Raw genomic sequence first — 25,038 nt, forward strand, 5'->3', positions numbered from 1 at the left:
ATCTAAAGTAGAAAAATAGGAAATTAGCACTTAAGAATTAACTGTGCAATTATGTCTTCTAGAGCTTTTTTAAAAACATGCATGAATCTGAGTCATTGTCACAATGTTCAGCACTCTTTACAGGTCTCATTTTGAAGTTAGGCATGCAATGAAAGGTGTACCTAATTTGTCTGACTGCTCATGAGAATCAGGTACTTTGCTGTACAATCTGCCTACTATGTAGCTAACTAACAGGCTTCCAAATATACAGTTCCAGCAACTGTGCGTGCAAATACAATTATATACCAGTTCTTCTGAAAAAAACAAAATACTTTAGTGTTTTTAAATGATTGATTAACTAGACCTTATCCTGAACAGGCAGAACCTTGCAATTAACTGGATACTCATACAGGTTTCTACAGGATCAACAGACATCGCTCAAGTAAATCCATCAGCAGAAATGGCTCCTAAAGTGGTACATCTGCATTGTAATTTAGATCTTGCTCAGTAATGTACACAAGCATATGCCTAATTTAAGTATGCACTTACACAGAGTCAATATACACTTAACCAGATAAACCTAAGAGAAGCTTAAGGCATTTAGCCCTTTTAAATTGGAACTGAGTTATGCACATATCTAAACTGACAGGGAGTTTGTTCAGAAAGGTACTTAAATACAATTCTAAACTTTAAGCATATGGGTCATCTTACCAAAATAATTGAAAGTATTCATTTGCTCAAATGTTGCTTAAGGAATCCACTGAACACTTTCAGTTAAGTAAACTAGTATAAGTAGTTAAAAAAAGTAATAACATGCATATATAAATTATAAAGTTCGCATTATTTCCAGAATACTCTGGTCTCTCAATAACATAATGCTTTATTTTAAATACAAAATCTAGTTGGTCAGTTCCATGCCACAAACTAAGATCTGATCACTTATTTTATTCAAGAATGAGGAATCTGTATCTCTACAGACAGAATCCAGAAAATTTGCCTGTACTTTCAGAGATACTATTTTCAAAAGATCCCCCTCTAGTTTTTAAGATCAGGTCAAACTTTTTAACAATTCTATAGAAAATAAACTCTTGTGGGTGGAAAAAATAAAAAAAAAACAAAACACAAAACCCTGAAATATCTTGCAAATTTACTTCCCTGTTCTTTAGACAGTTTTGAAAAACAAATTAATATGTGAGGCCAAATAACCTCACAAGTTACAGCCTTTAAGTTTTGGAATGTTATCTCCATGAATTTATTATAAAAGGAATACAAGGCCACAAAAATACAACAAAACATGTGGGTAATGACATAACAAATTAGACAGTTTAAGAATAACTGTTTTGGTTGTTAAACTCATAGTATTTAAAAGCTGAATGGAAATGAGGTAAAGATTTATTTTCTAATAAGTGAAACAGACAAAATAAATATGACACATCTATACTACATCCTTAGAAATATTTCTTAGAAGCTTATGAGTGATGAGTAAATTACAGATTCTATGATCATTTATTTATTTATTCTTCACTTTGCAAAGGAATCTGGAAGCAAGTGTAGATTAGCTCTGCATTGCCTAGAGATACCTTATACTTCTTCAGAAATGTAGTTGTCCTAAATATCAGTTATGATTGTTACTTTTTCGTATCAAAGTGCTTAAGAGCACTAGTCAACAAAGTTTATACCAGAATCCATTTTGCTAAATGCTGAACAGAAGTATCTGTGTTAAGCAGGTACTAATAACAGTATTTTTATCTTCCTCCATGTGCTCAGAAGAAATTAATTTCCTACTCTTTGTAGGAAACTACATGGTTAATCCTCCTCTCCCCCCCAAAACTACTTCAGCAATAAGTAAGTACGTTTGTTTGAAAAATACTTTCTGTTCACTTGAAACATAATTAAAGGAATTGCTATTTTCCTACTATTTTAAATCAATGGAAAATGCACTTACAAATAAAATAATTTCTGTGTGATTCAATTAATGATTCTTATTGGATTTAGCAATAGAGATTAAAGAGATTACAACTACTGGTAATTACCTCAACTGGCACACCTAAATCCAAGAGAGATCACGAAGCAAAGCTCTTCCCAGCTGCAGTTCACAGCCTGGTGCATTACTAGTGAAACCAATCGGTTCCAATGCAGCTGGCTGGGAAGAGCAATGCCTGAGGACTAGACAAGACACCTGGACCAGCACTTCTGTTTCAGGGCTTCCGTTTCACAAGAAAGAACATAATTTAGGGATGAGAACTTTCTCAATCACTCCAGCATGAACTGCCAGGGCTTCTGAGATTGTGAAATGACACTTTTTTTTTTTTTTAACCTCTTCTTGAAATAATCACCACTGGAGCATATAAAAATGCAATACACATACATACATACACACACATACACACAGAACATTTAAATCTTCCCACAAATAATAGTGTTAAAAGACAACGTGCCTCACATAACACATTCCAACCAAAACCTCAGGCTGCATTTGTACTTATGAGTGGTAAACAGTTTTTTTTCTAAAAATTACAAAAACAAAAGGATGAAATCTTACTGCCACTGACCTCACTGGAGCAAGGTTTCATCAGAAGCAAACAAATATTTAATGACATTCAATATTAATGAAAGTTCAATATCAGAAATAGTTATTTTAAACTCTTCATATTAGACATAAATAGAAAGCTTTCTTTTAAACAGATCATGCAACCTAAAATAAAAAAAAAAAAATAGCGGAGAAAGATCATGATTTTCCTTTGTAAAGTTAATTTCTCCAGAAAGTAAGTTTCAACTGTCCTCTTCCAAGATAAGCTCATAAAGTATAACATATGAAAGAATGCATCTTAAAACTGTTATATTTTTCACTATTCCAGTCTGACACAATGTGCTCATCTGTTGAATTTAGATGCTTAAATGTATTCCAAACCAAATTTATCCATAATTCACAGCATAAAACTTAGTTAATTATATTCTAAATTCTGTGTATACCATCCACAAGCGGCCTCAGGTCAACTTCAAAATGAAACATTGTGTATGTACCCTTTAAAAAATAACATTTTTTCAGAACTGAATTGCCTGTTCACAAGTACAAGGGAAAGAGATTTAATAGAACAAAACAAAAAGGGAAAGAAATAAAATCAAAGAAACAAAAGAAAGAAAGCAAAATAAAGTAAAAACAGAGACAGGGCGTCCATCTTCAGCAGGCCAGACTTCGATCTCATTTCCCCCATGAAGGTTTCACTTGGCGGCAGGTTTAGTGGCATGACAAACAATGCCTAACTCAGGCAAGTGTAACAGGTCTGCCTTGGCCAGTCTAGTCATCTAATAATGCACAAATATCACACAGAGAAAACATACAAAACCAAATTAATAGTCAAAATCCATCTACCAGACAATGTGGACATAAAATTTAGAATGATTAGGGTGGCATCTTGGTTTATCTTTCAACCCTTGCATTCTCAAAGTATAACGTTTAAATCTACTAATACACACAAAAGAAAGTCATATTTTGATAACTCAATAATATTACTTCATTTGCAATTACATTTTTGTTAAATTGTTTATTAAATATCACAAAACTAACATTGTTTTCATTGTGTAGTGATTCCCTCCTCATACTCCCTTCATTTATCACTGTTTAAATACACTCCAAATTTTGGATTTTATTCTGTTATTCAAAACCAATTTTTCAGAGTTTTGCTTTACCTCTCCTCTGTGTTCAATTCGGCGCATGAAACATTTTATTACTGGCACTGTTGGCCATGGATATAATTTAACCTTCCAGTAGAATATAGCCATTGCTACTTTTAAAGCCTGTGATACACTCCACTGACTCTGTTAACAATGATACATAGTGAATCAAAAATGTTGCACTGTGGTCTCCAAAGCCATGCTTATTCCACAGAATAATTCCTCAGAAAGTTAAACCTATATGAATTCACATCTTTATAAATTAAAATTAGTGATTCTGTTAGAAAGTTACATGGAAACAGTATTCTGACTTTAAAAAAATTGGCCTCATGACTCAATCACTTGTTCACCTAATTATGCATAAATCTGTGGGGTCCAGAATAATCTGGAACAGTGACAATTTTTCTGTAATACATTTTCTCAGAAATGCCTAATAAGTCAGCTACAAACGGTTGGAACAAGATTTCTCAGAACTGTGATTTTATTCTCCTTCCACTTATTGTCTACCATCAAGAGACACAGGAAAATGTAGCTTTACCTGCCTGTTGCCATATCACGTCAGGCAGTGATCTCATCACAAGAAAAACACCAGAAATTGTTGTTCATTCATTAGGCGGCAATCTTTCCTTTCTGGCAGTACTGAACCAGTGTTAACGTCTTTTCAACAAAACGTAAAACTAATATCCTGAAGAATTTGTAGTCAACTATTTAAGGGCAATTTTTCAATAATGACGACTCTGGTCTGATAACAATTTGCCTACCCAAAACGTCTACAAAGCTTCAAGTGGACACAGCAATATCTCTTTGTGGTTTAAAAACAAGTTCCAAAAATAAAACCAAAAAGCCCCCAAAATAAAGCATAAAAGCAACTAAAAATCTAGGCTTCACAAAGACTTGTTAATATGCCCATATTAACAAGGCTACAAGAACAGACAGTATACTGTAGGTCATTTTAGAGTCTATGAAATTTTGGAGACTTGTCAGAGTTTGCTAGGAACACCCCAGACCACTATTACAGCAGCACTAATCTCATACTATCCAGATCATGATGTGGCAAATATGCCAAAAAATGGTACTCTGGGACCACTGTTATCAAACTCCAAGAAGTCAACAGTACTTTTTGAACCAAAATCTGACTCTTGCAGTTAGAAAAGTCCTATTAATAGGAGATATTTCTGGACTTGTTGCAGTTTATGGATCAATAAATATCATTGTTCATGGCAAAACAGCTACCATGTTGAAAGTGAAGTTAGCTTCACTCCACCAGCTGGAATGTTTCCACTCCAAAGAGGCAAAATGTCCAGATCCAAATGGGCGGATGCTCAATTCCTACAATGATCCCACTGAAGTCAATAGGACTCTGCCTAACTCCAGTGATCTGCCTACAGTAGAAACATGCTTCATAGAACTGTATTTAGATCTGGGATAGCATACTAACAATAAGAACTAACTTGTATTCAACACATCCGTGAAAGCATGATCTCAAAGCTAGTTAAAGGAACACCTGTATATTTAGTATTCACGAAGTATTTTATTTTATTAAGAGTTATAAAAATATTTTACACTAGAAGCATTCTGTACAGCTGACTGCATTTTTAAAGAGATATCTAAAATAAAAAAAGAGTAACAGTATGCATAAGAAAACCTTTTTACTGCACACAAAGTAATATTTTCCATAGTAACAAGAAAGGAAAAATATTTTTTTTTAATTTAACTAAACTAGCAGGTAAACATTTACATTCAAACAGTAATTATCACCACAAATGCAAAATATTTTAGATTAGATGCATCTAAGATGGTCAAATGCATATATCACATCTACCAGACAAAATTTGGATTCAGTCTAAAAAAAATGGAAAAATAGTTAGTATCTAAAAAAAAACCACCAAAAAATCCCAAACAAAAAAAACCACCACACCAAGGGCGATACATTAAGATCCAAACTGCAATGTTATCAGTGCCAGGAAAATGTCTACTTTTCAGTGCTCCATTGACTTCAGTGAGAACTCTGTGTGGGAATAAGCTTGCCAATACAAACCATATTGAAGGGAATTATTTTACCTTCTTTTCCCCCAAAATATGTAATAACTATGGAAAACTGAATTATTCTAATTTAAATCAACTAATTTTTTCTAATGTTGAATTTCAATTAAATCTATATCATTGTGTTTCTTCGTTCAATTTTCAATTTTGTTTCAAGATTTTTTTAAAAAAGCAAGAAAATAACAACAGAGCACCACCTTTTTACATAGAAAGCTTAAAACAATTAGCAGACAGGACAAAGACAAATATTACAGAAGAATGTCTAAAATACCAACCTTCTGCACAAGGCACAACTATCAAAGCTCTGTCAATAAAAACTGTGTTAGTTAGATGCTGGGCCACACCAACACTTGATGCTTCACGAAACTTAATATAACATACTTTGGAGGAAAAAGCAAGAGGTGCGTTGCTGCAAGATAAAAGGAAAAAAATCAATTAGCCATATTAAATAACTGTATGCATGTATTTTCAACTATTATTTCTTAATTAAAAAAACAAAACAAAACAAGAAAACTCCCCCCAAAAAAACATTTTAGACTTCCTGGAAAATTACCCAAAATACAAGAGTATTGAAATGTACTAATTTGCCTACTTACTAAAAAAACCATAGCATAGCCCCTCCTCTTTTTTTAACAGAAACTTACAGAAGCCAAAATCCCAAATTAACAAGGCTGATTTTCTTTACAAATCTTGCTAAACAACATTCACCAGTACATTCCAAATTACTACTATAAGTAGCACATTTACTCAACACATTTGTCGAGTAAATAATTTATAGTTTATCTTTTATCCTCCAAATAATCCTTGTTTAAGAAAGTCAGACAATAACAATAAGACCAGTCATTTTTAGTGGGTCCTTCAGATATTACCCCATATTAACTGATACCCTTTCTTAGGCTTTCACAAAAGAACTTTTGTTAATTCATATTAAGATAAAAGCAGTTCTTGAGAGTTATTTCAAATGTCAAGTCTTAGTTCCCTAATGTAACAAAAATTCTTTCTATCATCTGCCTTAGTTTGGCATGGTATAGTACAGGATAACACTAGAGGAGGTAAGAAGAATTCACTATTAGGCTAGAATAAGGAAGAAAATTTAAAAGATATATGTTGGGTAATTTGCTTTTCCATTAGAAAGTACACCAACAGAGCACAATACGTAAACTTTGTAATCTTGATCAAAAACAAATAAGTTTGCTTTAAAAAATATATTCCCTAGTCAAGGTTTATACTCTTTATACAAGCAGTTTATTTCTTCATATGAAGTAAAAACAGGTGAAGCCTTCAAAGACAGAATACAATAGGATATTGCTGGAATATCAGCAAGTTCAACTTGAAAAAAAAAACATCTGTCTTCTAGCAAAGTAGTAAACCATGGAAAATGCACTGCATGAATTGTTTAATCCTAACCCTCCCTCAACTGAAATAGAAACACTTGTCAGCTTTCTGGAAGTATCAGAAGCAGTTCAAATTCAGTCCAATCCATCTTGTATTCCCCCGAATTCCAAGCAGGTACTCCTAAAGTTGCTGTATGGAATTAATTAGGCTTTAGTATTTAAATACAAACTCAGAAGTTTTAGATACAGTTTCATCATATTAATTGTATAAATTAACCAAGAACTTAGTCTGAGGCAGGCAGATTGATTCTATGATTTATGGTTACCACAAAGGTAACATCTAGTTAAAATATCTAGAGAGCTGTCCAACTTTAGAATGGCAATCAGAAACATTTAAGATGGAAAATTCTGTGAAAACAGAAATATTGAGGAAGCAAAAATAAACAGGGAGTGGAAGAAATATAAATATGAAAGTCAACCTTATACAATTTAGAAAAACATTGCAAGATGACTACATTTCTTCTGTCCGTTTAGTTTGTCTGCAGTGGACGATGCTTTCACAGTTTCAAGTTTTCACGTTCAGGAAGGAAATAAATGTATAAAATGGCTTTTGAGCTATCTGTAAGGTCTTGGTTCAGAACACTTTCCATCAGAGCTGACAAACAGCTATGACTTTCTCAGTACTCAGTAGAAATGTTTGCATACAAATTGTAATCTTACATATTCTGAAGAGACAGACTTTGCTCATTGCAAAGATTTTATTTTTTTTTTTAATGGCCACAGAGGTTTTTGTTTGTTTTGGTTTGGGGGGTGGAGGAGTGGAAGGGGCATCTGTGTCTGGGTTTGGGGGGGAGGGTGTTTTGGGTTTTTTGTTGTTGTTTGGGGTTTGTTTGTTTTTAAATACACCTGCCAGTATTACAACCCAAATGGCTGAAGCCTCCACTGAAGAATCTGAGGTCCACACTTCCAACATCTCTTGGCTTTTTCCTTTTCTGTTTTCACTGCTAAGTCAAAAACACAATTCTGTTCCAGGCAGCTCCAGGCTCCATAAATGATCCTTACAAATTTCAACATCTAGAGCCAGCTGTAACAAGTGTATTTTTTTATATTTCCCCTCCTGTATTTCCTGGATTTCAATCACAAAAGCTATCTGGAAAATATGTTAAAAAATATTAACATCAGAACGCTGCTGCAACAAGGCTCTAAAAACAAGTCTTGGTACAAAATGTTTTCTGAAGGTTAAGCTAATCATGCAATTCACTGGAGAAGTGATGAAGAGGAGAAATTCTCTCATAAGGAGACCACCTCTGCTGAAAATACATCAATGTTGCATCTACATCGAGGGAGATGATTAAGATCCAAAAGATCTAAAATTCTAAAAGGTTTCACAGTGACTGAGTCCTCTCCTTTTACAAAGTGGGCCTCCTAAACTTCCCCAGTAGGCTTCGTAAAAAGACTTCCTTAAAACATAAAAGTCCTATTCTGTTTTAATTCCTTTTGTTCCTTTTTTTCTGCCAACCTTTTCTGAGGTTGAATTGAGGTAGAGTCATAGTCTTCTTCCTAGGTTTACAAAGCACTGATGCAAAAAAGCAAGTCCTACATCTCTGACTTAAGGTTACTATAATCCAGTGTCTTTAGGAAAGCAAGAAAACTCAAAAAGGAAACAAAGATCTGAATAGTATTCAGATGTTTCTGCCATTTTTGTTTTCCTTTGTAGGGAGACAGTAACATCCATCTCCCAACAGAACAACCATCGACCAAAAACATAAGAATGACCTATTCAGAAAGCTACAGTAAAAAAATCAAATAAAAGGCTACAAAACATCCCTTTAAGGGTCCAAATTTTCTCAGGGGGGTGGTGGTGGTGGTGGAGACAACAACAGAAATTAATAATCTAACAAAATAAGATGTTCTGGAATAATTGTGCAGTACATTTAAATAAAGCTCTGTGTTTTATCTCAAAGGCTTTATCTATACTGCGGTCACTGCAGGATATAAGGATGTTTAAGAAACACTTGTGTGTACTAGCCTCCAAGATCACTCTAGAACATTTGGAAGCAAACAGTATTGTAGCAGAGCTTTCAACACCTAATGCAGACAGTTTGTGCCTCCCTGCTTTTCAAACAATTAATTCTGAAAAAATTCAATTGTTGCTCAATAAAGCTTTTCAATATTTAACTGTTCAAAAATCCTCTTACAGCCACATTTGAGGGCTTATTGCTAAAAACATAATTTTGAAGGCTTCTCTGAAACACAGACTTCAACGGGGTGACAAGCGTAACACAAATGTATGACTGGGACGAAGAATCTGACTACAGACATCACTGGTCTCCTAGTGTGCCAAAAATCAATTCTAGGCTGTATGAGTAGTTGGCATACTGGAGTACATACCTATGGTGGTTTAGCCCGAGTCCACCACACAGTTGCTCGCTCACCCTCCCCCTCCCCAGTGGGAATGAGGGAGAGAAAATGGGAAGAAAGGAAAACTCATGGGTTGAGATGAAGACAGTTTACTAAAATAGCTAAAAAGGAAAACTACAATAATAACAAAATATAAGGATATTAATATATACAAAATGAACAATGTACGTTTTCTCACCCCCCCATGTCCCAATGACTGATGCAGCCCATCCTGAGCAGCGATCACGGAAATGACACCGAGCAGCAAGCAAAGGGGGAAAAAGCAAGCCAGCAAGGCAGAGAGAATGATGCCAGTAGACGAGAGAGACAAGATGGGGAAAATGGATGCATGAATGGATGCTCCCTCCCATGGGCAACCCCCACTTATATACTGAGCATGACATTTATGGCATGGAATACTCTCTTTGGCCAGTTTGGGTCAATTCTGTCTGTCTTTCTCCCAGCTTCCTGCATCTGCACATTAGCAAGACTTGGAAAGCAGGACAGTGTCCTTGGTCTCATTCACAACAACTCATATCATCAGGGTGTTTTATCAACATTCTTCACACACCAAATCCAAAATACACCAGCTACTGAGAGAAAAATTAACTCCATCCCTACCGAAACCAGGACAATAGCCAAGGCAAAAGATCTGTCACACCCTGCAAACCAGCTTCAGATTTCAACTGTACTGCAAACTGAAAGTGATAAAGACTGATATCTGTCTTGTTCAGAACTGTGAGAAAAAGAAGCCATACTTCATCTTTGCACAAAAGTCTATTTAAACAGCCAACAGAAAGGTACCAAATTAATATTTTCTTGGACAACGCATTTTGTAAGTTTGAGTGTAAATAACTTTAGGCTGATTAAAAAAAAACACAAAACAAACAAACAAAACATGTAGCAAAGACACAAAAGTTTCGAAGAACATTCTGCAAAGCAGGGAACACAACATACCCTCTCATGCTCCTTGCATCACCACACAAGTGTGATCTTAGAGATCTTTTACACACACAGGCTTGCAGGATGCCTCTGTTCTACCTCCTAAAAGGCCTCTATGTATTCTCACTTGAGAAAACTCAATAAGCACTGAAAGTTTTGCAAATGGCAAACTGAGGAGCACTTGTTAAACAATGACAGCAATTCTCCATTCTCAACATAGGAATTCAGATCTAGCCAAATCAGGACCATACATAGATATTCAAAACTTCAGGAGTTTTTCCTCAGACTTTGATGACAAAATATCATGGAAGCTGGCAGCGAAGCCCCACTAAAGCCACCCTCTTCTACACAGAAGTGGCAAATCCACACCGAGGCCCTGACATAGTAACAACTTTTAGTACATAAACTAATTCCCTAACACAGGCTGTGACTGTAATACTATTTTCTGGTCTTGTTGACTGTTTCACCCTATCTAATCATAGTTTTCCAAGTCATTTTCATATACATCTTTAACTTTTCTTTATGATATTTAAGTCTTTGGCTTCAGGAAGAAACCAGATCTCATGTGGGAAAATACTATACGTACAAGTAAATTTAAAAACCCAACAACATCGAAATTCTATTTTCTCAAAGGATTTTACAATCATCCCTTACTTTCATTTCTAAGCAGTTGGAAAAAAAAAAAAAGCGCAACTTCTCTGAATATCCTTCTTCTCAAGGCTAAAGCTCTGTTTATGGAACAGAGAAGAAATGACCAAAATGCTTGCCAATAGTAATGAAATAGAATAAAAGGAGTTTTTGAGCACTGAAAGTCACCTACAGCAGTCTTTAAGAAACAAGTCTTACAAGGAAAGGGTTAAAAAACCTCATTAAGTCAAAGTTTCTTGGGTAAGTTTTTGATATCAATTTTAAACCAATACAGCAGACAGTTGTAACATGATAAAACATCAATTCAGATATTCTCTTTAAGATATGATAATAAAATACAAGTTACTTAAGAGTAAAATGAGTGGATTAAAAAATACCACCTCTTTTCCCACCTCCACATAACTTATACTTGTTAATTTATGTTATTCATCAAATAGGTGCTTTCAATTTTTATATTAAAGTTTCAATGGAAAGCCTTCCAGAGAGCAGAACAGTATATAGTTGTACAATCAAGTAAAAATTAAAACTTTCTTGTAAGAAAATAGCTAAACACAAACAGCCACCAGTAACAAGCATCTCTGACCCACTGAAAGATGATTCATGTTAATGTCTTTTCAATAAAATGTTGGATACCTGGAGTACCAGGGGCACTTAGTGAACAATCCAGACCGAATGGAATTGTTATGTTTGTGAGCAGCAGGCCTCAAGGACATCACTGAAGCTGCTTGTGAGAAAGTACTGAAGCTGCCTGTAAGAAAGTACTGAAGCCACCTGTGAGAAAATAATGAGGCCGTCTGTGAGAAAGTAATGAAGCTTCCTGTGAGAAAGTAAATGAAGCAACCTTGAGAAGAAGGAAAACAGCTGGCATACGTGACTGGGGGCTGAACATGAAGCAGGGTGCAGGTGGAGAGAGCCGTGCGCGTGAACATAGAGACTTAACGAATCATATTTTAGCTAGGAGCGCGTGCATGATATAGTTAACCAATTAGTAGAGAGCTTGCGCATGATACGGAATTAGAAGGGCTATATTAACCGGGATGTATCAACAATAAATCGGCATTTGCTTGATCATATTGGTCGTCAGCAGTGTCCGTTACTTCCGCGTCAACATGTTCCAGCATGGGTCGTTTTCCCACGGGGTGCAGTCCCTCAGGAATGGCTGCCCCAGCGCAGGCCCTCCACAGGCCGCAGCCTCCTTCAGGCATCCACCTACCCCAGCATGGGGTCCTCCACAGGCTGCAGGTGGATCTCTGCTCCTCCGTGGACCTCCATGGCCTGCAGGGGGACAACCTGCTCCACCATGGTCATCACCACAGGCTGCAGGGGAATCTTGGCCAGGAGCAGCATTACTCCTCCCCCTCTTTCTGAACTGACCTTGGCATCTGCAGCTGTTCCTCACAACAGGCTGGCAGATGTCTCTCAGGATCTTTTTACAGCTTATTCACTTCTCATCTCCTTTCCACTTCTTGCAGCCGGGCCGGACCGAGTTGGGCCCAGTCGGCTGCCTGGCGAGAGGCCAGAGGGTGAGGCCTGCAAGGCCCATGAGGCCTGCGCCTCCCCCTCTGCGCCTCTGCCCCTGCTCAGTTGCTTCACATCTTCTCCTTTTTTTTTTTCTGTTTTCCCCTTCTTAAATACGTTATCGCAGAGGCGTTATCACGGAACATTCTGCTACCAATTAGGGTCCACCCTAGGCCCAGCCGAGTCCACTGAACAAAGGGGAGCAACTTCTAGCAGTTTCCTACAGAAGCTACCACCTTAGGCCCCCCCACTAAACAAAACCACAACAATAGGTATGTAGGGGACAAAAGAAAGTCCAAGGAGAATGTAGGCCCCCTCCGGAAGGAAACCGATGTCCTGGTTACCCAGGACATGGAGAAGGCTGAGGTGCTCAATGACTATTTTGCCTCACTCTTCACCGATAAGGGCTCTTGTCTCGCCACCCAAGCTGTGGAAGGCAGAAGCAAGGACTGGGAGGATGAAGAACTGCCCATTGTACTCGAAGAGCAGGTTCGGGAACATCTGAGGAACCTGAAGATACACATGTCCGTGGGACCTGATGGGATCCATCTGTGGGTCCTGAGGGAACTGGCAGAGGAAGTTGCCTAGCCACTGTCCATCGTATTTGAGAAGTCGTGGCGGTCTGGTGAGGTCCCCGATGACTGGAAGAGGGGGAACATAACCCCCATTTTTAAAAAGGGGAACAAGGAGGACCCGAGCAACTACAGGCAACTACAGCCTCACCTCTGTTCCTGGCAAGGTCATGGAGCAGATTCTCCTGGAAACCATGCTAAGGCACATGGAGAGCAAGGAGGTGGTTGGTGACAGCCAACATGGCTTCACCAAGGGCAGATCGTGCCTGACCAATTTGGTGGCCTTCTATGACGGGGTGACAGCATCAGTGGACAAGGGACAAGTAACTGATGTCATCTACCTGGACTTGTGCAAGGCATTTGACACTGTCCCACACGACATCCTTCTCTCTAAACTAGAGAGACACGGGTTTGATGGACGGACCACTCGGTGGATAAGGAATTGGCTGGATGGCCGCACTCAGAGAGTGGTGGTCAATGGCTCAATGTCCATGTGGAGACCGGTCACAAGTGGCATCCCTCAGAGGTCCGTGTTGGGCCTGGCCCTGTTCAACATCTTTGTCGACGACACAGACAGTGGGATAGAGTGCACTCTCAGCAAGTTCCCCGATGACACCAAGCTGTGTGGTGCCGTCGACACGCTGGAGGGGAGGGATGCCATCCAGAGGGACCTTGACAGGCTGGAGAGGTGGGCCCGTGCCAACCTCATGAAGTTCAACCAGGCCAAGTGCAAGGTCCTGCACCTGGGTCATGGCAATCCCAGGCACAAATACAGGCTGGGCGGGGAATGGATTGAGAGCAGCCCTGAGGAGAAGGACTTGGGAGTGCTGGTGGACAAGAAGCTCAACATGAGCCAGCAATGTGCCCTTGTGACCCAGAAGGCCAACCGCATCCTGGGCTGCATCAAGAGAAGCGTGGCCAGCAGGTCGAGGGAGGTGATTCTCCCCCTCTACTCTGCCCTGGTGAGACCCCACCTGGAGTACTGTGTCCAGTTCTGGAGCCCCCAACATAAGAGGGACATGGACCAGTTGGAAAGGATCCAGAGGAGGGCCACGAATATGATCAGAGGGCTGGAGCATCTCTCCTATGAGGCCAGGCTGAGAGAGTTGGGGCTGTTCAGCCTGAAGAGGAGGCTCCAGGGAGACCTTAGAGCAGTCTTCCAGTACCTCAAGGGGGCCTACAAGAAAGATGAGGAGAGACTGTTCAGTAGGGCCTGTTGTGATAGGACGAGGGGTAACAGTTTTAAAATAGAGCGAGGTAGATTTAGATTAGGTATTAGGAAAAAAATTTTTACAATGAGAGTTGTAGTGCACTTGAACAGGTTGCCCAGAGAGGTGGTGGATGCCCCATCCCTGGAAACATTCAAGACCAGGTTGGACAGGGCTCCTGGCCAAGATTCCCCTGCAGCCTATGGTGAAGACCATGGTGGAGCAGGTTGTCCCCCTGCAGCCCATGGAGGTCCACGGAGGGGCAGAGATGCACTTGGAGCCCGTGGAGGACCTCACATCAGGGGAGGTGGATGCCTGAAGGCGGCTGTGGCCCGTGGAGGGCCCGCTGGGACAGCCGTTCTAGAGGGACTGCACCCCGTGGAAGAGATGACCCACGCTGGAGCAGTTCCACGAAGGACTGTGGCCCGTGGGAGGGACCCCACGCTGGAGCAGGGGAGGAATGCGAGGAGTTCTTCCCCCGACCATGAAGGAGCAGTGTAAAACAACGCGTGATGAACTGACCGCAACCCCCATTCCCTCTTCCCCCCTGTGCCGCTCAGGAGGGGAAGGTAGTATAGATAATGTTAAGCTTGGGAAGAGGGAGGGGTGGGGGGAGGTTATCTTGTTCTCTGTCTCATTATCCTGCTGTTTGTAGTAATAAATGAATAGTTTTCCCCAAGTCAAGTCTGTTTTGCCCGTAACGGTAACTTTAAGGATTTCTCCCTGTCCTTATCTCAAACCTCAAGCCGTTTTCCTTATATTATCCCTCCCTATTCTCTTGGAGGGTGGGGGGAGTGAGAGAGAGACTGCGTAGTCTGGTCCCAATTGGGGCTGAACTACAACAATGACCTTTGAAGGTCCCTTCCAACCCTAACCATTCTATGATTCTATGATTCTATGATTATCAGTGACTGAAGAAACTGAAGGGCTTTGATGAATTAAGATAAAACACGAAGTGACAAACTACCAAAGAGCATAGTGTGATTTAACATTCATAAACGTCCTCCCAATCGATTCAGCATGCAAAATAAAGGATTCTATCAGAAACTGCTACTTAAAACCACAGTCGTCTTATATTAATTGCTGGAAAAAATTCATGGTGTTCAGGAAGCTCGCTAGGAATACTGAAGAGTCATTTTAAAGAATTTGCATTTTATTTAATGCATTTAAAAATGAGGTGGCTTCTCTCTCTTCCCCTACACATTTTGCATGCTTACAAGAACTTTAAGTGAACTAATCTAACATTAATATACTTTCTATTTAACGTAATCTGTAAGTAATTATATTCAACAATTGAGACTTCCTGTTAGTTTTTACACCCTATAAAACCAAAGGACATGTTAATGCCAGGAAACTGCAGAAATGTAGAAAATAGATAAAAAGGAATTCTTCTCTCTTATAATGCTAGTTCAGACAATTATAGCATAGCCCTATACTTTGTTCTACAATCACTGAAGAGCCTATAGGTGCCAGATACATAATTCTCACTCCCCAATAAGTCATAAACCTTATCTTTTTTTTCACGATGGGAAGCACGGCTCCAAAGGAACATAAATCAATTTTTACGATTCTAACAAAGGTGCTAGAGAAACAGAACTGTGCTATTAACAGCACTGACCTGAAGAGCTCGTTGGTCTGGGTGTCTGCTCACGTATCAGATGCTAACACCTCTAATATATATACGGTGGGCACCTGGGACACCATAGGTATTAGACTATGGGACTGTGCAACGCATGGTGACCCTGCTGCTCAAAGGTTATTACCGGTGTGGCGTGTCATGTTTGAAGCCTTAAAGAATCACACGCAGAAAGGGGACCCAACAGCACCCGTTACCCCGTCCGCTTCTCCGTCCATGGAAGCAAAGACTAACAATGAGCCGGAAAATCCTTTTTATCCAGGTCCCATAGATCCGGAAAAGGAGCCAGATCTTTTCCCATCTTGCCCCGATAATTCGCAGAAACACATCCCGCCAATTAATTTAGCGGCTCCGGTGATGACCACGGAACTGGTCGATCGGTGGAAGGATGTTCTGCAGCAAGCAGCCGCGGAAGGGGACATGGACCTATTGAAGGCTGCGGCTACGCCTGTGCTACTCCAGCCCAATGGTCCCGCTCAGTGGGAAGTGTTTCAGTTTGGGTTGGTAAAAGAAATACCGCGTAGCGTAAAGGAGGAGGGAGTTAATTCGCCATATACAAAGGGGTTAATTCAATCAGTTTTCACTACAACATTGATGTTACCTAGTGGTTGCTGCATATATTGGCGCAGATAATTCTAACCCCTACCCAGAATATGTTATGGCAGCAATCATGGAGAGATCAATGCGAGCAAGCGTCAGTTGAGAACCTGAATTGGCAGCCAGGCGACCCTCTGTATGGTGTCGGGATTGATGTATTAATGGGGGAGGGTGCATTTGCACCACATGATGCGCAATTGCAAATTATCCGTGACGCTTTATTACAGAGTCAAAATGCTGCTTTACGGGCCCTTCTGACTCTCCCTGATGGGAGTGGTAGTGGGACAAAATCCTTTGCGACTGTAAAGCAGGAGGCTACTGAGCCCTATATGAAATTTATAAATCGTTTGAAGGAAGCCCTAGAACGCCAGATAGATCATCCAGAAGCCCGGTCTATATTGTTGAAACAGTTAGCAGTTGCTAATGCAAACCAAGATTGCAGGAAGCTGCTAGAGTCTTTATTGGCAACAAATCCTGGTGCTTCAATAACTCAGATGGTAGAAGCGTGTAACGTGGTGGGTACGCATGGATGACAAATGCAAGCAATGGCACAAGCGTTTGCCACTTGCCAGTTGGGTACCGGACATGCTATATTTGTAGGCAGCCAGGGCATTGGCAAAAGGATTGCCCTAGAGGTCCCAAAATATGCCTTCATTGTGGGAAGGGGAGGCGTTATGCGAGCCAATGTCGATCAAAATTTGATAAAGATGGCAATGAATTATCAGAACCCCGCAATCAGGGAAACAGCAAGCTGAGCACCAGGGGGAGGCGCGCACAGACAACAAATGCTCCCCGGAACACCCCCCAAAATCCACACCTGTGGATGGGCCTAAGCGAGTCGCCACCCTCCATTCCGGCACCCAAGGGAGCACCGGGTTGGACCTGACCTCCTCCCAACCCACATACTTAGAAAACACTAAACCTGCGGCTGTGGCGACAGGTGTATATGGCCCTATAGGGAATGGGTGTCACACCCTTTTATTGGGCAGATCATCAACAACAATGCAAGGACTTTTTGTTCTACCAGGAGTTATTGATTCTGATTATACAGGAGAAATAAAAATTATGCTATGGATGCCACAGCTGCCGTGTTTTATACCATCTGGGGTTAAATTAGCACAATTGATGCCTTTCAAGGCCAGCCCCATAACCTTAGAGACTCCTGTCTCTAAGGAAGAGTGTGGAGAGCAAGGGTTTGGATCAACAGGTAACCCAGAGATATACTGGACTAAACAGATAACAGGTGGCCGCCCTATGCTACGATGTACAGTTACAAAAGGGGAAGACCAAGTGGTAATTAATAGATTAATCGATACAGGAGCAGATATAACAATAATGGCCAAACATGACTGGCCATCCACTTGGGAGGCTGGTACAGCAGTTACTACAGTGACAGGGGTAGGGGGAGGAATCACCGCTCTGCGGCAGAGTGAAGCGGTAGTACAAATCAATGGTCCAGACAATTGTGTGGGTACAGTACAACCCTTAATATTACCCATTCCTGTCACCTTATGGGGTAGAGACCTCCTTGCTCAGTGGTGAATGTCGTTACGAAATTTATTGTAATGGCCACTGGTAAAGGGCAGCTTACTCAAAAACTGACATGGTTAACTGATACCCCTGTTTGGGTCGACCAGTGGCCTTTAGCAAGAGAAAAGCTGCAACATTTGAATGAGTTAGTTGACCAGCAATTACAACTTGGACACATACAGCCAACAGACAGTCTCTGGAATACACCTGTGTTTGTAATACAGAAAAAAATCAGGTAAATGGCGACTCTTACAGGATTTAAGGGCAGTAAATAGGGTAATTGAGGATATGGGACCTTTGCAACAAGGGTTACCATCTCCTTCAATGATACCTCGAGGTTGGAATATTATCATTATTGATTTAAAAGTCTGTTTTTTCACTATACCTTTACATTCTGAGGATGCTCATTTTTGGATTCACATTTTCTGTGCCTTCAATCAATATGGGAGAACCCAATCAGCGGTATCATTGGACTGTACTTCCACAAGGTATGAAAAATAGTCCAACCATCTGCCAATGGTACGTCACACAAGCCATAGCACCAGTAAGGCGCTTGCATAAGAATAGCCTCATTTATCATTATATGGATGATATCTTGATTGCAGCACCCAATGATTCTCTGGTAGACAGAGTTCTTAATGATATCACCAGTGCATTATCCCAATTTTAATTGGTTATTGCTCAAGAAAAAATTCAAAAGGTATGTCCCTAGCAGTATCTCAGCTGACAAATTATGGAAAGAACAATTAGGCCGCAAAAGTTAAAAATCCCTCAAACAGTGTTTACCTTAAACGATTTGCAGAAATTGCTGGGAGCTATCAACTGGGTACACCCGGTATTAGGCCTCTCTACAGAAATGCTCTCGCCTCTATTTCAAGTGCTTAAGGGAGATCCGGATTTAACCTCTCCTAGGAGACTAACTCCAGAAGCACAAATGGCATTACAAACAGTTTTGCTACAGATCCAGGTTAACCAAGCCGATCAATGTGACCCCAATTTACCCTTTAATGTATATGTATTTGCAGGAAGGAAGCAGCCTAAAGCACTGATAGGCCAACAATTGGAACAACAGATTTTACGGATAGAATGGATCTTTTTATCCCATACAGGCAAAAAGACACTGACTACTTGGGTGGAGCAATTAGCAGTTAGTGGCCAAAAGTAGGACTCGGCTTCGCCAACTAACAGGGCAAGATGTACAAGAGCTGTACTTGCCAATCACTATGGAACAATTAGATTGGCTATGGCAGTTTAGTGAATATTTCAACTACGCCATGGTGGGATTCGCGGGACAGATCTCCATTCATTGGCCCAAGCAACCAATGCTGAAATTTTTAGGAGAACTAATGTTGTATCCAGCAACTCATCTAAGTTACACGCCCATAAAAAATGCCTTGACAATATTTACAGATGGATCAGGAAAAACACACAAACCTGTAATTGTTTGGAAGCAAGATGGTGAGTGGCATCATGACGTACAATTGGTAGAAGGTTCAACCCAAATTGTAGAACTTGCGGCAGTGGTACGAGCTTTGTATAAGTGGAAAGATGAATCCCTCAATATTGTCTCCGATTCTGCCTATGTGGTCAATGTAGTACAACACGCTGAATGGGCAATGCTAAGGGAAATTAAAAACTCTTTGCTGTATGATCAGTTTCAACAGCTATTATCGGTATTCCGTATACGGGACCATCCTTACTTCATTGTACATCTGAGAGATCACATCCCGCTTCCAGGACCTGTCACAGAAGGTAACACAAGAGCAGCCGCTCTCACTAATGTGGCCCTCGTTCCAAATACACTCATGCAAGCTAAGCTATCCCATGAATTTTATCACCAAAACTCTACAGCTCTTCAATGACAATTTAAGCTGACATGGGAACAAGCTCGGGCAATTGTGCGTTCCTGTAGCAGTTGCCAAAACACAATTATGCCACCTTTATATGGGGTTAATCCACGCGGTGTGTGCTCTCAAGCATTATGGCAACCTGATATAACTCACGTCCCATCATTTGGCCGACACAAATATGTACATGTAACTATTGACACCCATTCCAGCTTATTGTTTGCCTCTGCTCATACAGGAGAACATGCTAAAGATGTTTGCCAACATTGGACGTCAGCGTCCAATGGAGGTTCCCATGCATATTAAAACAGATAACGGGCCAGCATATGCTTCTCATGCAGTCCAAACCTTCCTTGCTCTTTGGGGCATTGAGCATGTTACTGGTATCCCACATAACCCCACTGGACGGGCAGTCACTGAATGTGCCCATGGCACACTTAAAAATATGCTGTTAAAACAAGAAGGGGGAATGGAAGGGAAGTCTGCAAACGAAAAGTCAGCGAAAGCAATGTATGTACTCAATTTTCTAAACTGATGGAGTGACAATTCTTCCCCAATACAGAAACATTTTGGATCATCTACTGTACATGAGGCCATCCGAGGGCAAGCTCCGGTGATGGTTAAGAATCTGGAAACAGGTAATTGGGAAGGACCATTCCCTCTTATGACGTAGGGGAAAGGATATGCTTGTGTCTCTCTACAGGAGCAGTAAACAAGTGGATCCCTGCACGATGGGTACGACCAGCGCTTCAAGCTGCCTTGCATTCATTGGACTGTTAACAAGCTGTATGGCAGCTCCATGGACATCAGTCACGGAAAGAAGAAATGTGTGGGTAACTAGACACCATTTGTCTGTCTGTATCATCTTCAAATAAGCCTTTCAGAACATGCTTGGTCGACCTGCCAGATAACGGTAGGGCGGCAACTGTGTAAAACAACAGCAGCTAAGAGAAAGAACTTTTGGGATCAGTAAAGATGGACTTCTGTCTATTTTTTAACTACTCAGGAGCTAATGTTACTAGAGGGATAGTGACTGTAAATGCTTCAGAATCTATATATCGCAATGACACAGTATGGTGTAATTATGTGAGCACTATTATATCAAACAGAACCATTGTTAGCCTGCAGAGCACATATTTGACAGGCCTTGTTGTATGCGCTGGCCACGCGTGCATCAACACCTAGTCAGTACTCTTCCACTGAATCTGCTGAGGGTATAAACAGAGGCGGCTCAGAGCGGAGGGAGAGAGAAAGGACCCAGAGCACACTCTACAAACAGGGGAAGCCCTGAAGGTGCTGCACCTACCTCCCTTCTCTGCTCTGACCCCGCTGATAATCACCCTCCTGCTCGGCGGTGTCTCCGGCGTAATCGGGTTGGTAACAGAATAGAGCAGCAATAGATTTTTTTTTTATTATGAGCACAAGGTCATGGTTTTCAGGATTTTGATGGGCTTTGCTGCATGAACCTGTCTGATTATTTGGAATCTATTCACAAAAGTATTCAAAACTTGCAAAAAAGAGTACAGAAACTGCAATGAAGTGGTGGTTTCGATATATTCAGAAATCTTTTTGGTGGACTGATAAAAAGCTTATTACAAATAGGTGTAGGATGCTTATTCATTCTTATATATATATATGTATTTTGATCTGTATTCCATGTGTGTTGAAATGTGTGCAAACTTTAATAGATAAAGATTTGAAACAAGCCTCTTCTCATAAACAAAGAAGGGGGAGATGTGGGTATTTCGCTGAACCAGTTCGAAGTCAGTGAAAGCACATCGACCTTGGGAGAGGGATACAATCATGCTCTCTGGAAGAAAGCCATGGAATGAGAAGGGAAGCTTTAAGATACAAAGCATTGTTAGCAAAATTTGTGGCTTGTTTATGGCTTGTTTCAATAGAGGCTTGCAAAAAACTAGTCACTGGCCTTGTAGATAAGAAGGTTGCTGGAGTTGTTATGTCTGTAATAGTAGAAGAATGCTGTAGTAGAAAATTACTAGAAGGTAGTGAAACTTAGTTTTGCTTAGCAGTCATGAATATGTATAACGTGTGATCAGAAATTTTATTGGCTAAGCTTTTGTGTGGCATAACTGTTGATTGGACAAGAATGAAATAAGGATGGATTATGTTACTCTTGAAAGGAGCCATTATTATAATTATAGTATTGTTGACCATGGCATGTGTTCTCCCTTGTATTTTACGATGTCTACAGGAAGCCCTCACAAGAGCTTTTTGATAGAAGCGCATATGCTGTGCTGTTAAAACAAGAAGGGGGAATTGTTGGGGACGACTATCAGAAGCCATGGGAACGAGAAACAAGGGACTTTCCGAAAGAAGAAAAATAAGACAAGGGACTTTCCGAGAGAAGATAAACAAGATAAAGGACATCTGGTGGTGGTTGGATGATATAAATACAGAAGCTGTAACAATAAACGATTTTGCTGAGCATGCAGTGGAGTCCGTGTTTGTATTCCCACAATGAGATGATTCATACAGAAGAGAACACAACTTCACTATGCTCTGCAAACTCATGCTTGACTAAGTAAAAATATCTTGTGTATGCCTGAATATTTGCAATACAGAATTAGAGAGAAAACAGGTTACAATTCTACACAATACAACATGTAACTTCATTTCACCACATTGCTTTACCTATTAAAAAGTTAGGATAATATTATTTTAATATTATTCTTGAAACAAGAACTGAATTATATTTTTCAGCTAGAAACCAGACTGAAAAATTAGTTTCCCGCTGTTCCAGGAAGGTAACAAAATTCATGCTCTAGAATACATCAGAAGTTTGGATTGCTTACAGAAATGTTTTTAAAGCTAAGATTGGGATGACATTAGTTTTTGTCTGATGTTAACTCTAACGTAAAAAGCAAACTTCCTTTTTAATTGAATTAATAAAAATAATTTATTTTTTAAAAATCTAAGCCTTAAATCATTAAAAACCTAAGGAAAAAATAGAAGCAGAAAATAATTTTAACAAATTGCAGACATCTACTGTAGCATCTTTTTGCTTGGGATACCTTTGCTACCCATGCACTTGTCAATGAAACATTATTTTCTGAACTTATTAAAATATATTTTCAGAGAGTCAATAGGAAGCATGCTTTTACTGTTTCACAAGAAGGGCATTAGATTAAATACTTAATTTTCTTCCGAGGTAATAATTTGAAAGTCAGGTCAAATGTCCAGAACTACTTGGCAAAGAAATGTATATTTTTAAGAGTTGCACATAAAAATTGTAAATAAAACCAAGAGTAAAATAAGTAATCACAATCCCACATACTATCTCTGAAAACTAAATTAATCATTTAGAACTGATGTTTACTGCATTATAACCTTGACATTTCCAAGTCAAATCCTGTTATGGTACTGGATTTTAATATTTTACATGTATACCAAGACTGGCAAAATTGTATACATAGGCACAAACATTATTTGCATACAAATGTCAAGAAAATATCTATTTGCCTTAAAATCTGCTATATAACTAGTGAAAAATGAGAGCAACAGCTAAAACAAAAAAATATATTAAATCAGGAGAAAACAAGTGTATTAAGTGTACTGTGAAACAAGTCCAAAGTAAAAACCTAGAAAATTGTACAAAAATCATCATAAGTCTATTAAAGAGTGTTTAAAATTTGGTAAGGCTGTTTTATCTTTACATGAATGGATGCCTATTACGTATACTTTATATAAATATTTAATCACATTTAATTTTTCTGAATGGCCTTGAGTCAAACCTAGCCAAGTATAATCTAGTAACAGATAAAAATAGACAAATACCATCTTTTTCGCAATTTAGTTTAAAAAAAATAATAATAAATTTTATTCCTCTGTCTTCTTTGTATTAAAATTTAAGTATGGATGGGAATGACTCCCCCTGCCCCTTTCTGCTATTCCTACTTAATTTTCATAAGGAAAAATAAAAGATAAATTGTTTGAAAGGGCACATTTGTCATTCACTTCTTAATACAACGGATGCCAGCCGGGTGGAGGTCGGCCCTGGGGCGCTCCCGCCCGATCCCTCTCCGCTTGGGATAAGTCCGAGCGAAGAGAAAGGTGGGCCACAGAAAAGAGGTTTCCAGGAAAAGGGGAGAAACGAAACCTGCGCCGGGGAAGCACTTCGGGGTAGCCTGCAAGCACGCTTCTTGCCAGGCTGTGACTCAGTGCCGGCAGCCGCCACCACAAGAACACAAAACCCGCCATGTTTCTGCGGACCGTTCCAGAGATGGCGCGGCTGCTCCCCTCCTCCGGACCAGGGCCGCCATTTTAGGGCCGGGCAAAGCCCCTTTCCCCTAAGGCTCCTGCCCCATACAAAGGGGTGGGACCACGGACGGGAGACTCTGGTGCCCACACTCAAGATGGCACATACGGCCTTCTGCGTCTTCCCTTCCCTCCATCCTCCCGACCTCTCTAGGCCTCTTCCTTATCCCAAGTTTCTATCGCTCCGGAGGCTGGCGCAGGCCCTACTTACTCCGGGGGATAGAGGCGCAACTCCTCGATATCTCCCAGGAAGCCGAAGAGAGTCCGCATCTGCTCACTGGTCACTGCCGAGGACAGATTCGTGACCTGGATGACAGACGTGGGGCCCAAGGGGAAGCCGAGAGGCACCCCGATCCCACCGCTGTTCATCATGGCGGAGCCTGCACAACCACTCCGCTCGCGGCAGTGCCACACACAGCCGAAGAGGCGGGCCTGACGACAGAGAGGAGCGCACGGCACCTGCCAGAGCGTCCTAGCATGTGGGCGCTCTAGCGGTGAACTCGACTGCTCCCTGGAGGTGTTTCTGAGCAGGCAGCCGTTCTTCCCGTGCCGGCTGGAGCTCACGGGGAAACGGGCGCCCTCGACTCTGCGCAGACGAGACTCCGAGCTCAGCCGCGAGAGCTTCCCCTGCAAGAGAGGAGAGGGAAAAAAAAAACCAACACTTTCTTTCCTCCTATTTCCTAAGGACCCAGCCAGGCCAGCCATTGCCACCAGCGTGGGACCGCGTCCCCGTTCCCCCCCCCCCCCCGGTCTCTCTTTACGCACACGCTACCCGCCCTGGGCTGCCAGGGAACTAGACTGCGAACCCTGAGCGGGAGTGGGGGGGCGTGCGGC

At 40.6% G+C, this 25,038-nt stretch overlaps 1 protein-coding gene across 1 annotated transcript in view; it reads right to left on the reverse strand.

Moving 5' to 3' along the window:
- LOC147596781 (uncharacterized) overlaps nt 1-24,576 on the reverse strand; it is a 71,229-nt gene extending 46,653 nt beyond the window's left edge. Inside the window, exons 1-2 of the mRNA XM_086769534.1 lie at nt 24,416-24,576; nt 5,973-6,106 (exon numbers count right to left, since the gene is read on the reverse strand). Coding sequence (XP_086625660.1) covers nt 5,973-6,106; nt 24,416-24,576 — 295 coding nt within the window. The remainder of the gene's footprint in view (nt 1-5,972; nt 6,107-24,415) is intronic.
- Nucleotides 24,577-25,038: the final 462 nt, after the last annotated feature.

Source organism: Chlamydotis macqueenii, chromosome W (genome assembly GCF_036417535.1).
Source record: "Chlamydotis macqueenii isolate bChlMac1 chromosome W, bChlMac1.mat, whole genome shotgun sequence".
Taxonomy (NCBI): domain Eukaryota; kingdom Metazoa; phylum Chordata; class Aves; order Otidiformes; family Otididae; genus Chlamydotis; species Chlamydotis macqueenii.